This window comes from Armigeres subalbatus, chromosome 1 (assembly GCF_024139115.2).
Source record: "Armigeres subalbatus isolate Guangzhou_Male chromosome 1, GZ_Asu_2, whole genome shotgun sequence".
Taxonomy (NCBI): Eukaryota; Metazoa; Arthropoda; class Insecta; order Diptera; family Culicidae; genus Armigeres; species Armigeres subalbatus.
In genome coordinates, this window is record NC_085139.1 from 48,741,815 (window position 1) to 48,754,044 (window position 12,230).

Consider the following 12,230-nt stretch of genomic DNA (forward strand, 5'->3'; position numbering starts at 1 on the left):
GCATGATTCTATGCAGATTTCGTGAAGAAGGATGACGGACGAGCTTTGATGATCAATCGTAGGAAAACGAAAAATGGTGATGCACCATTTTAGTGAAGCTCGTATCCTGAAAGTCACTAGGGCGGGAAGGACAAGGCAATAATATAGAAATGTTGGTTCAGAACTGCGAATCAATAAAAAAAAAGAATGTTACACCCTTTGTCATAAATTTTACTGAGGATTACCAGCAGTTCTGCTCTCAAGTTATATTTTGTTTTGCTAGTTTTTCGGATGTAGTTTAATCAAGAAACGGGTCGTTTGAAATATTTCGTTTATTTAAATACATTCTCGAGCGAGACAAATAAATAACGTGAGCTGAGCGAAAATAAATAATTAACATTAACAAGAATCAGGGTTGTTTACTGTCCAGTTTTGATTTGTCGTTTTCCGTCGGCTTGCAGTCATCCCTCGGCTTCGATTGGAGTCATCCAATCGGCAAGGTTAACCGCCACCGCGTGACTTGATTTCAAGATGTCGTTGAGATTTTTTGGAACTTTTCCTATCTACTTTTAAAAAATGTTTCCTTTTTTGTTTTGCTTTGTTAAATTTTTGGCTTAAGTTTCCTTTCATCTGTACATTTGTTCAAATTGACTACTTATCCAAGATGCATGGTTTCTGTTTTTGGTATGATTGGGCGATGGCCGGCTTAGTAAGCGTGAGCCGAGTTTGACGAGGAAGAAGACGAAGAGGAGGACGATGATGGCGACGAGCTGGCGCTGGTGCTGGATCCAGAGTTATAGGCCGTCGAGCTGTACGAGCTGCTGGAACCGCTCGGGTAGTAAGAGCTGTAGGCCAAGTTGTGCGACGAGGACGACGTGGATGGTTCCCAGACGCGGGAGTACGGTCCACCGGATTGCGATTCCCAGGAGGGAGCACCATAGCTGCTGGATGGTGATTCGGTAGTGGCCGGAGCAGGGGCACCGTATTCGGCTGCTGGTGGCATCATGGGCATCATCGACATCATGGGCATGCCAAGGCCGGACTTCTTAACCAGCTGCGCGACGAGGAATCCGAGCACCAGTGTGATAGCCAGCTTGGACAAGATCAGAGCCTTCATGGCCTTCAGTCCGATCAGGGCGACCAAGATCGGCATCAGGGCTTTCATCTTCAGCTTCAGCAGCAGCAGGACTGGAAGCAGGAGTTTCTTCTTCAGTAAATGACCACGCGATTCTGGTGTGATGGTGAAGCGATGAGGCCATGCGCAGAAGAAAGATATAATGGTTGGTTGCGGATTAGTTCGTTAGTCGATTGTCTTTTTTTATTTATTTAGGGAGAATTTGATGCTTTTTAATAATGTGAAATAAAATGAATTAAAATTTGTATGAAATCTGAAAATCCCATCTTCTTTATCATTTGATATAGTTGAAATGTATTTAGCAATAGTTATGTATGCAGTTATCGAGTATATGGCTTAAATATTATTTTTCTGCCAAAGTTGTGCATTTTTCTAGTGAGACGTGCTGAGTTTATAGTTACAAAATTTCAGGTTCTTTCGTTTCATTTTTCGTTAATTTAAGGAATCATATGGTAAGAAATCTGAGAGGACTCTTAAAAAAAAAACAAAACATGACTGTGCAATCCTAGGATCTAAAAGTCTAACGATGCTCAAGAAGTCCCGGAAGCGTCCTCTAAGATTTTTTGAGAACTACCTCTTTAGACATTTTGAACTCCTGACATAAAACACCTGGAGAGGCTTCTACAAAAATTATTGAAGGAAAATGGTTCCTGGAGAATCAATTTTCGGAAGAAGTAAAAAGCTCATTGAATTTTTTTTTGGGGAGGAATTATTGTTATACACAGGATTCTGTTTTACACGATTTTTTTTTCGCTCGTAATTTTGATCGTGTGACTTCAATTTGTCACCAATGTCTTTGCAACATGTTTCTAAAAATCCTGAATAATTAAAAAAAAAATATCACATGGTAATTAATATGCGATAAACATTAAAGATGAGTGCAAAATTAAGAAAATGTAAATCGAGTGAAAACCGGATCCAGTGTGACTTGAAATAATAGAAATAACATGGAATGATATGTCCATGATGAAATCGCTTAGGTCTGGGGGAGCCCAAAAAGCAAAGTACTCATCGGATTTTTTCCGTATTTTACTTATTTTTGGCTTCTTCCACGCAAGGGCGGATTTGAGTGAAAGGAACCATAAAGTGAGTTGTTTCGCGGTTCCGTGAAGGGACCATCGAGATAAAAAGAGATCGAAAAAAGTAAGAAGTATTGGAATGGATACTAGATCGAAACATTCTCGTTGTTAAGAAAAACTACATTAAAACGAATGTCATTTCTCGTTTTTGTTGGTTTTCTTGTTACACCTCATAAAAAAAATCTACTACTCCGCTTATTTTTAGTCGTAACGAAAAATAGGCGCCAGCGCCATACTCGCCTAAGAAAAGTTACTTTGATATTTTTGGAAATTTTACCTCCACGTGCTGGACTCTGGTGCCGAATGTTTTGATAGCACGTGCTATTTGTATTGCAGGTAAATTTAACACATATATAAGAGCCTTGGAAGATGATCAGGAAAGTTGTCATTTTTTTCAAGGCACAATATTATAGCTCAAAAATGGTGTAGTAGCCTAAAAAATGAATATGGAGAGTGAATCCTGAACAAACAATAACCATAACTCTTCGAGATAGAGAGATATCGAGATATAGAGCATCGAGATGCAGTCGAGCTTATTTGTTGGAAATGTATTAAATGGATTCCAAGGAGACCAACATTGGGATATGATACTAATCGCTTGATTCTATAGAAGAAAAACTCTGAAATCTTTGGATTTTCTAAATGTTTTTGAAATAAATGTTTCACCATTTAGACCTCGTGACTTTGCTATTAGTCTGGTTGGGTCGTATTGTGTAGTATGTGTTGTATGTTGTGTATTATGAGATGAGGATTCGATTCCGGCTCCGTTTGTGGAAACTCTTCGATAAAGAGAAATATTCATCACTAGTCTAGTGGGTATTGTCCGTTGACTTATGTGAATGTTCAGTCTGAAGACGGTGATGAGAAATTGTCATTTTCTATCTTTGAATGTTTTTGACGTGTTTATGACTTTGCAGATTTTTAGTAATTTGCAGACTCCAGACGTTAGTCATTTTCAGATATTCTATTTTTTACAGATAATAGAGTTGACTAAGATCCTTCCTATGCAGATCATTGACCTAAACTTTTCAGGATATATGATCAGAAAAGTTTTATTTCGAAGATCATACAAAACCTGAAAATTCGCTAGAACCTTCCTGCTATTCGAATGTTTTGGATTTCTACGTTATCTCGAGTCTGACAAATCAATTTAACTGTTGATCTTTCAGTCTGCCTGCATTCTTTAGTACTTACAAAATTTGCCTAGATTCTAGGAATTGTTTAAACCTTCATTCTCCATATTCAGTAGACCCGCCCAAAAACTCATTTTCCTTCCTAAAGATTCCATAGATTTTTCTGACTTATCAGATTCATCACGGAGGGCAGGGTGTTTTCTGAAACTAGGGACTGAATCCGGGACTGTTCCGCATAATCCGTCACGTCTGGTCACTTTATAATAGACCAGATATTGACCTAACCTCACTTTTATGACAGTTCACAGTTCTTGGTTAAGAGATGAGCCAGCCAAGGGCTGAAAACCTCTTAAATAAATCCGATAATAATAATAATAAGTTCTTGGTTACAGGGTGTTAGAATTAAAATAATGAGTCGGAAACAAAAAAACTCATAATTTCCGTTCAAAACCATTTCGATCTAAATATTCTAGTGATATGCTTCGATTCCTACCATAAATCAATCATAGAAGACATCAATCCAGTTTTCCACGAGCGGGTATGGCTGCTAGCTTGCCTGTGTTGCCTCTCTTCGCATGGCGAATCTTGAAACCACGTTAGTTGTAAACTTAAAAAAAATAGACTCAAGAGATATGCTTACAAATAATAAAACGCTGTAGGGGGGTCCCGTAGCGTAGTTGGCTACACGTTCGCCTTACAAGCGAATGGTCATGGGTTCGATTCCCAGCCCCTCCACCAAACCCTCGTCAGTCGCCGGATCCGCAGCCCATACGGTGGCGTTCTGGGGTGCACGCCTTACCATCACGGCTGCCTGATGACGACTGACAACTTGTTCTTCTCGGAGGCATTCCTCCAACGTTACCCGGATAAATGGCAACCGAACAATGCAACGATCATTGGATAGACGACATGGATTAAGTTTTCTTTAATTGGGGTACTTTTTTGTTGGGGGTACGCTATTTGGGGTGGAACCAAATTAAAATGCCGCTAAACGTCAAAATATGATGCCAAAAGCACGTTGACGTTTTGTTTCCGTGTTTGGCGGGATCGATATTTCTTGGCGCGTAATATTTTTCTTTGTTCAATGCAAAAAGTAAACTACATTAACGCTTGTCCAAATGTCCCAATCAGTTTCCCCTAAATGTACTACAAACACACGCGATACGACAATCGCGACGGGATTCTGTCGCGTGGCGACTCAATTCTATCACCGTTGGTATGGAAGCGTAAATGGAACATAGCCTGCAGCGACCCAACGATAGAATCGCGGCGACTAGTTGTCGCCATCGCGGCGATGAAATCGTTTAGGCCTGGGAGAGCCTTAACGAGCGGCATTCGATTAGCTATTTGGAAAGATTAAATTAAAGAATACACATCGCAAATGTTAAGAATTTCAACCTGTAATAACTCATGAGGGTTAAAACTTTCAACACATCGATGTTGTTTCTATTAGATTACTCTTGTATGCTCGTAGTTAGTCAAACTCTTTAAGATTCTGATGGGTAGCATGGTTTTCATGATTCTGACATTCTGCAGGGCCGTAAGTCCAAGAGAGCTTTCTACAACGATTTTCCTCTTTTTAACAAACGTGACGAATAGAGCATTATTTGTATTGCTTTTCTAGGCCTAAGAGCGGAGAAACAATGAAAATTTTTGTATTGGGGTCATAAAAAACGAGCATTCCAATGCCGAAGAGGGAAAATCTTTTTATTAGCTTTTTGCGCCCCACAAAAGTTTGATACAGTAAAAAGACTTGATCGGCATTCACTGGCGGAGTTGAAGTGGGGCCATTTGAATATTTTTTCCAGTCATGTACCTAGTTTCTTTTTTTTTTCGGAAATTCCAATTGGATTCTATGCGTAAATTCCTTCAAGCAGTACTTAGAAATTATTTTAGATAATCCTCCGGAAATTCTCTTAATTCTTTAAGTATTCATTTGGAAATGCCTACACGAATTTCTTCGAAACTTCTCCCAGAAAACCCTCCACAAATTATTTTGAGAATTCCTTAAAGAATAACTTTAAAAAGTCCGCCAGGAATTCCTTTGCACATTACTCCAGAAATTGCTTTGGAGAATCTTAGGAAATGTCTCAAAATTTTTCAAGTAATTTGTAATGTTTGAGTGAGTTACTTTCAACGTGCGATTATACATTAACATCTCAGCGTGTCAATTGATGAGCAGCAACTTGCTGGTGCCAGCAAGCCATGACTCGGCCTCTTCTTGTCAAATCTCCGTGACGTTCTGACGAGCTTCTGTCATCGCACTCAGGGCGATCCTGCCAGAATATTTTTGGGATCCTGACGCTGATTTCAAAAGGTGAGGTGAAATCAGGGGGTTAATCTGCTAATTATTTAAATACTTGACGGTTTAAAAAATCTCAAGGCAAGGTGGTTTGTATTACTACGAAGCGCGTCTGAGAGACCGCTGAAAATGAATTGAGGTTTGGAAAATCACGAAGTGTGTGTGGAAGAGCGCTGGGAAATTGATTGTGGTTTGAAGAATCACAAAGTGCGAAACAATTTTACAAACAAACAACAATTTTCTGAATCAACTTTTCGAAGAAATTTCTAAAGAAATTCCCAAAGAACTTTTAAAAGATTTTTAAGGTTTCTCAAAAGAATTTCGGAAGGGATTCCCGATACAAATTCTTGAAGGAATTTCCTTTGGAAATCCTAAACGACTTCCCGAGGGTCTACAGGAATTCCTGAAAGATTTTAAGTTCTGAAAAAGTTACTCAAAAAATTTCCATAGGAATGACCGAAAGAGGTCCTTAAGGAATTTCTCAAATAATTCTTGGAGGAAGCTCTGAAAGAACTTCTGGGGAATGTTCGACGTGAATTCCTGGGGGATGTTCTGAAGAAGTTTCTGAGGGGAATTTCGTAAGAATTACACGAAATCCTTCTTAGAGTCTTCGGAGGAATCCCGAAAAACTACAGGAAGGTTTTCTTTTAGAAATTGTTGAAATCTTTGCTAATGGAAGTTGGAAAATGGACATTTAAAAAAAAATCTAAGAAATTCCTTAAAGAATTCGTTAAGGAATTTCCGAAGTCCCTTTCACTGAAAATCCCTGAAGGATTTTCCAAAGGAATTAATGAAGAAATACTCGAAGAAACTGATTCCTGATTCTTAATGTCCCTTTGCCTAAATGTCTTTCTTTGAGTTTTCGAAAAAAAAAACATTTCGAAGAATTTCCGTACGAATTTCCGAGTTTATCTTCAAACTAATTTCCGCAAAAATTTGAAAACTAATCTCTGGAAGGAATTTAGGATAAATTCTTGGGAGAATCTTAGAAAAGAATCTTGGAGATATTCAAGAATACTGTTTCGAAACTCTCATCGCAGGGGAACGGTTCCGTTTTCCATTTCACTGAGCAAATATTCATCTCGTCGCAACACAAAGACATACAGATTCGTGCTTCTCCTCCCTTTTTTGCTAACAAGCGTGCTCACTGCTGATGAAAATCACAAAAAAAGAGCAAAGCAAATTCTCTTTCATTACTTTGTTTTGGTGGGAAAACTTCGGAGCTGTGAGATAAAGTGCCGAACAGTTCCCCCTATTCGATAGAAAATTAAAAACTGTGTCCTTGAATTATGAAAAAAACATCGGAAGAAAGATCCGAATGAATTACTAAAGAAATTACCAAGAAAATGTTATTTCCGATGCAACACCTGCAAGAATTTCTGAAAGTTTTCCTAAAGGGAATTGTAAAAGAAATTTCTGAATAAATTTCAGACGCATTTTTTGAAAGAATTCTAAGAATTTTCGGTAGAATATCCTAAGGAATTTCCCAAGGTTTCCCTACACCCAACCAGCGTTTGTTAGAATTATTTACACTTTTATATAAGAAGGGCACAGTTAGCTCTGATTACTGGGCCGGTAAAACTTTATTGAGTTTTTGGACTGCTGACTTAATCCGTAAAACAATCAAATGACCATTTACCAGATCAGGTATTTCGGTATTAATTTGTCAATGGATGTTTTTTAAAAAGTTACCGAACAGTTCGGTAGTCAAAATTTTACCGAACACCGGAGAACTGGTTTAGTCTGTGGGCATATGCGAAATTGGTAGATTTTTATACAAATATTGTATAAGACCTAACATCCCCTGATTGGATGTAAAGAAATTTCCGATAAAATTCCTGAAGGAAATTCCTAGCAAATATCTGGAGGATTTTCCGAAGTAATTTCTGGATTGATTTACGGGGCATTTTGAAAGATTTTCTTGAAGAATTTCAGAATAAATGATGATGGTCCTGCCACATATTCTAAAGGAATAGCTGGAAGAATTACCGATAGAATTCTTTTTTTGGGGTTTTGCTTGGAATCTATGACAAAAGGTCGAACGACAAACTGTCAAAAGACAAAAAGTCGAAAGGGCAAAAGGTCGAAAAGACGAAACTTTGAAAGAGACAGAAGGTCGAAAGGATAAAATGTCAAAAGGGACAAAAGGTAAAAAAAGACAAAAGGTTGAAAGGGACAAAGGGCCGGAAAGGACAAAATATCGAAAAGTACAAAAAAACGATCAAGAACAAGTTGAGCGTATTCCAAAGAAATTTGTGAAATGCATTTAATTTCAAGCAGAAGTAATACACTCATCTCATCAATTATAGATGAAGAATGAACAATGTACAAAAATGGAGTTATTATTATGAAACAATATTATGAATATCTAGACAGTTCTGCTATTGATAAAAAGATTGTTGATTTAATAAATTAATGAAACTTGTACTGTGCGAGATTGATTCAATTCGTTTCAGTTTAATGTCTATTTCAACCTCTTGACCCCTTCCACCTTTTGATTTTTCGTATTTTTGTCCCGTTCGATGTTTTGTCCTTTCAACATTTTGTGCCGTTCGACGTTTAGTCCTTTCGACTTTTTGTCCTTTTCGATCTTTTGTACTTTTTTTGCCCCTTCGACCTTTTGTCTTTCAACTTTTTGTCCCTTGCATTCTTTTGTCCTTTTCGAACTTTTGTCATTTTCGACTTTTTGTACTTTTTTTTTTACTTTTTTTTTTCTTTCGTAGGTGAACTAGCCTTGGGCTAAAAACCTCTTTAATAAAGATTATAATAATAATAACACTTTTTTTCGCCCCGACCTTTTCCTTTAGATCTTTTGCCCCTAACCCGTTTGCCTATAGGTGGTCCTGAATGACTCACAGAATTAATTCCTTGAGGTATTTCTTAAAGAATTATTTAAAGAATTTATGAGGATTTTCAAGGCATATATCGAGGATTATTGAAAGAATTCCTTATCAGTTTTATGAAATAACACTTGGTTGAATATTCTATGGGATTTTTAGAGAAACTTTCGAGAGAACTCCTGAAGTAAATTCTCAAAGAATTCTTGAGAATATTTTAAGGGACCGACTGCCATCCAGATCTTTAGGGGATTTTTTCGGCATTCAGTCTTAATTCCAGAGTCAAAACAGAACTTTGTTTTACTACTTTTCTAGAAAGTAGATAACGAATTAACCTTTTTGCCTTTCTCGTACAACTAAGTTGTACCGAAAGGCTATCATTTCACTCCGAAAACGAACTTTTTATAGAAGCCTTTGAGACCCATAGTGTTATATACCAATCGACTCAGCTCGACGAGCTGAGCACATGTCTGTCTGTCCGTGTGTATGTATGTGTGTATGTGTGTGTGTATGTGTGTGCACAAAAGCTATAAAAAACATTAGACAACTTTTTGTATAGTAATCCTTAACCGATTTTCTCGCAACAAGTTTCATTCGACAGGGGACAAATCCTTGTTGATCACTATTGAATTTTATAACGATCGGTCATTGCGTTTAAAAGTTATGAAGAAAATGGTACATCGGACCATATAAACCCCATATAAGGTTGGTGTCTTAACTAAATGCGAGAAAGGCACCACCAACGCTAGGTGGATTAATCTGGGTTTTTATTATAGCTCTTACTGCTGACAATAAATTATCAATGAACCGATTTCGCCAAAATTGATGGTGCCCCACCATTACCAGAACTACTAGCGACGCTAGTGCTGACATTCGCATCGGATTTTAGTAAATGAAAACGAATGAGTAGTGTGTTGTATTGCAAATAAGTAGAACCAAGTTAGTGTTTTCATAACAGAACATTGTCGTTGACAGATAAAAAATCAAGCAAGGGACAGTTTTGAGTAGAGGTACAATATAAGTCGAACATCTGAAAAAAATTAAATTTTTGACTAACCACCATTCTTGGCTAAAATCAATTCAAGTGATTCGTAAAAAATTTACCTTTGATTATTTATAAATGAATAAGGAAAATACGCCAGTGTTGATACCTTATTCACACATAAAAATGTGCACAGAGGAAGCGTATTAATAAGGAAGCAAATGTCACTGAAGTGTAAGGAGCAAAGGCTATAAAAGTGCGTAAAAATTTATACTCACTGCATTTATAAATATGCATTGTCGCTTGCATGATCAAAAACTCTGTTTCAGTAATCAAATCGATGTACTCCACACTGATCCGGAAATAATTTAAAAGTAAACCGCGAGCAGTCAATCATGCCAATACTCAAATCGATGTACTCCACAAGGCAAGAACGATGCTATACTCATAATTTTGGAACAAATTTGAAGCTCATTCCCAAAAGCAAGAGCAGATAATGCTAAGAACAAAAAGTATGTATGTAGTATTTACTAAAGATGGGCGTTAAGATCCGGAACCGTTAAAATGATCCGGATCTTTGATGTGAATGAATGATTCGTAGATCACTTTTTAAAAGATCCGGTTCACCAGATCAGCGAATTATCGGACCATTTGTAAGAAAATGATAAAATGAGAAGTTCTATGTAGTATTCCATAAATGTTATATATGCTTATGAGCGAGAGAAGGATGATATTATTGTATGTACGGGTCAATAGTATGAGCTTGAATGAAAACCATTTCACTAATTAGCTTTTTCCTCACATTTTGTTTCCAAGATCCGATCCGTATGGAAAATCCGGATCATTAGACTTAATGATCCAGTTCTGATCCGTTCAACAAAGTGATCCGTTTTGCCCATCTCTAGTATTTACATTTGTGTACATTACATATGTTCAGACATCACCCAGATAGATTTGTTGAGTTCAATAGTACACTACGGAGCCTCCTACCAAAACACCATAATCGAGGTTATTATATAACCATTCGGTACAATTATTGTGTAAGAAAGGTAAGTAAATATCTTCGCTTGTGCCACCTTCTTCGATATTAAATAATATTCATACGAAAAAACGTAAAAATATTATCGTTAATTTTCAAACATTCAACCAATCACTTTTCCGAACCACCTTATTAGAATGCTCTACTTCACATGCAATCTAGTTCATCCTCGCATGCATCCATTAGTGAAATCGTAGCAGATTTTACCAAATCTTGATGTCCTTAATATCACTTGCCAATCCATTCATATCTCACACAAGCACCACATTCCCTTCCCCATCCTGCCCCCCGATACCCACCGGTGGCAAGCCCAGCAGGCACAACGTCCAGGTTAACGCCCTTATCGGCGCGATAGGTAACGACGGCATCCTCCGGCAGTTGCATCTTGAACTCGTGGGTGGCCAGAATGCGTGCCACCCGGTCGAAGATCACCTTGTCCACGTTGTGCTCCTCGAAGGCGCGGGCCTGCTCCTCCTGAAGGCCCAGCACCCCATCCAGGTAGATCAACACCTTACCCTTGAGGCAGTTCATCACCGAATCATCCGCGAAGCACTCGTTCACAATCGACGACAACAGCTGCTCGCTGGTGGCGATCCTGGGTGTGGCGTCGACCACCAGATTCGAGGCAATCGATGCACAGGACACGGCGCCGAACAGGGCGGCGGCGCTCAACACCGCTAGGCACGTGATCGATTTCATGTTCACTTTTCACTGTTTGGTATTCTTCTTCTGCACTCCCCCACTTTTCTTCGAGGTCGCACCTTTGGCCGGAGGACTTATGCCAAGTCGAAGGCTCGGATTCGGAAATTAATTCAGTGCGTGTTGATTAAACAAATGGCAGCAAGCTAATGATAGTGCATTTGCGACTGTGCGAGTATTTTATACCGCCGCTCACGCCGATGTGCAGGCCGAAGAAGCACCACGCTCGGCGAGGAAAAGTGACCCGTGAATCCGTCCAAAAAGAGCCGTCCCCGGGTCGACAGTACCGGACCACGGAAAAGCGCAACACCAAATAAGCGCGGTGGGCCGTTTTTGGTCAGGCTTTTGTTCGATCGTTCAAGCGGTTGTGCGTCGGAGTTTGTATTGCGTTAGAGTGTGCACTGTTAGAGCGATGTATGGGCTATTTGTTGCCTGCAGCTTATTGTTGGGTGCTGTCTGACGCACTATGGGATTGGGAATGGATTAGATTGATGGAAATTATGTCCGCTGCATATGGAATCATGTTGACTTGTGTGATGTTTTGCTTGGTCGCTTTTATTTCTTCTTTAAAAGCGATTATCGTTCATGGAAAATTTAAACAATTTTATTGATTTTTCTTGACTTTTTGTGGAAATAATTTAATTTTTTTTCATTGCTCTTTATTGATTTTAATAACGAAAGTTTTCAATTCTACGTGGAAAATGTTTTTTTTATATCTTTATTAAAGAGAGTTTTAGCCCTTAACTTTATGGAAGTTTTTTCAATGGAACATGTTGATTTATTTATGCAAAATTCTTCTTTTTTTATTGTCTTTATTAGGGAGACTTTCAGTCCGAGGCTGGCTCGTCTCCGCAAAATTCTTCTTTTATAGTTGCATTTTTGCTTTCAAAAGTGCTAATATGTTTTTGTTTCGTGGAAAATGTTTTAATGTTTATGGAAATTTTATATTTATTTGTTACTGACACCCTGATTTCCTTATTGGCAATTTCCAAACTTTTTATGGAAAATTTCGATTTCTTTATGGACATTTTATTTTGTTGCATTT

At 38.2% G+C, this 12,230-nt stretch overlaps 1 protein-coding gene across 2 annotated transcripts; it reads right to left on the minus strand.

Moving 5' to 3' along the window:
* Positions 1 to 293: 293 nt before the first annotated feature.
* Positions 294 to 11,531, minus strand: LOC134208362 (uncharacterized). Of its 2 annotated transcripts, none has more exons than XM_062684353.1 (2): positions 10,786 to 11,531; positions 294 to 1,167 (listed from the first exon to the last, which is right to left on the minus strand). In XM_062684353.1, exons 1-2 carry the CDS (start codon positions 11,183 to 11,185, stop codon positions 686 to 688), a joined length of 882 nt encoding a protein of 293 aa, XP_062540337.1. In that variant the 5' UTR covers positions 11,186 to 11,531; the 3' UTR covers positions 294 to 685. The 2 variants fall into 2 exon arrangements, with proteins under 2 accessions (XP_062540337.1, XP_062540336.1); XM_062684352.1 differs by having other exon boundaries at positions 294 to 1,209.
* Positions 11,532 to 12,230: the final 699 nt, after the last annotated feature.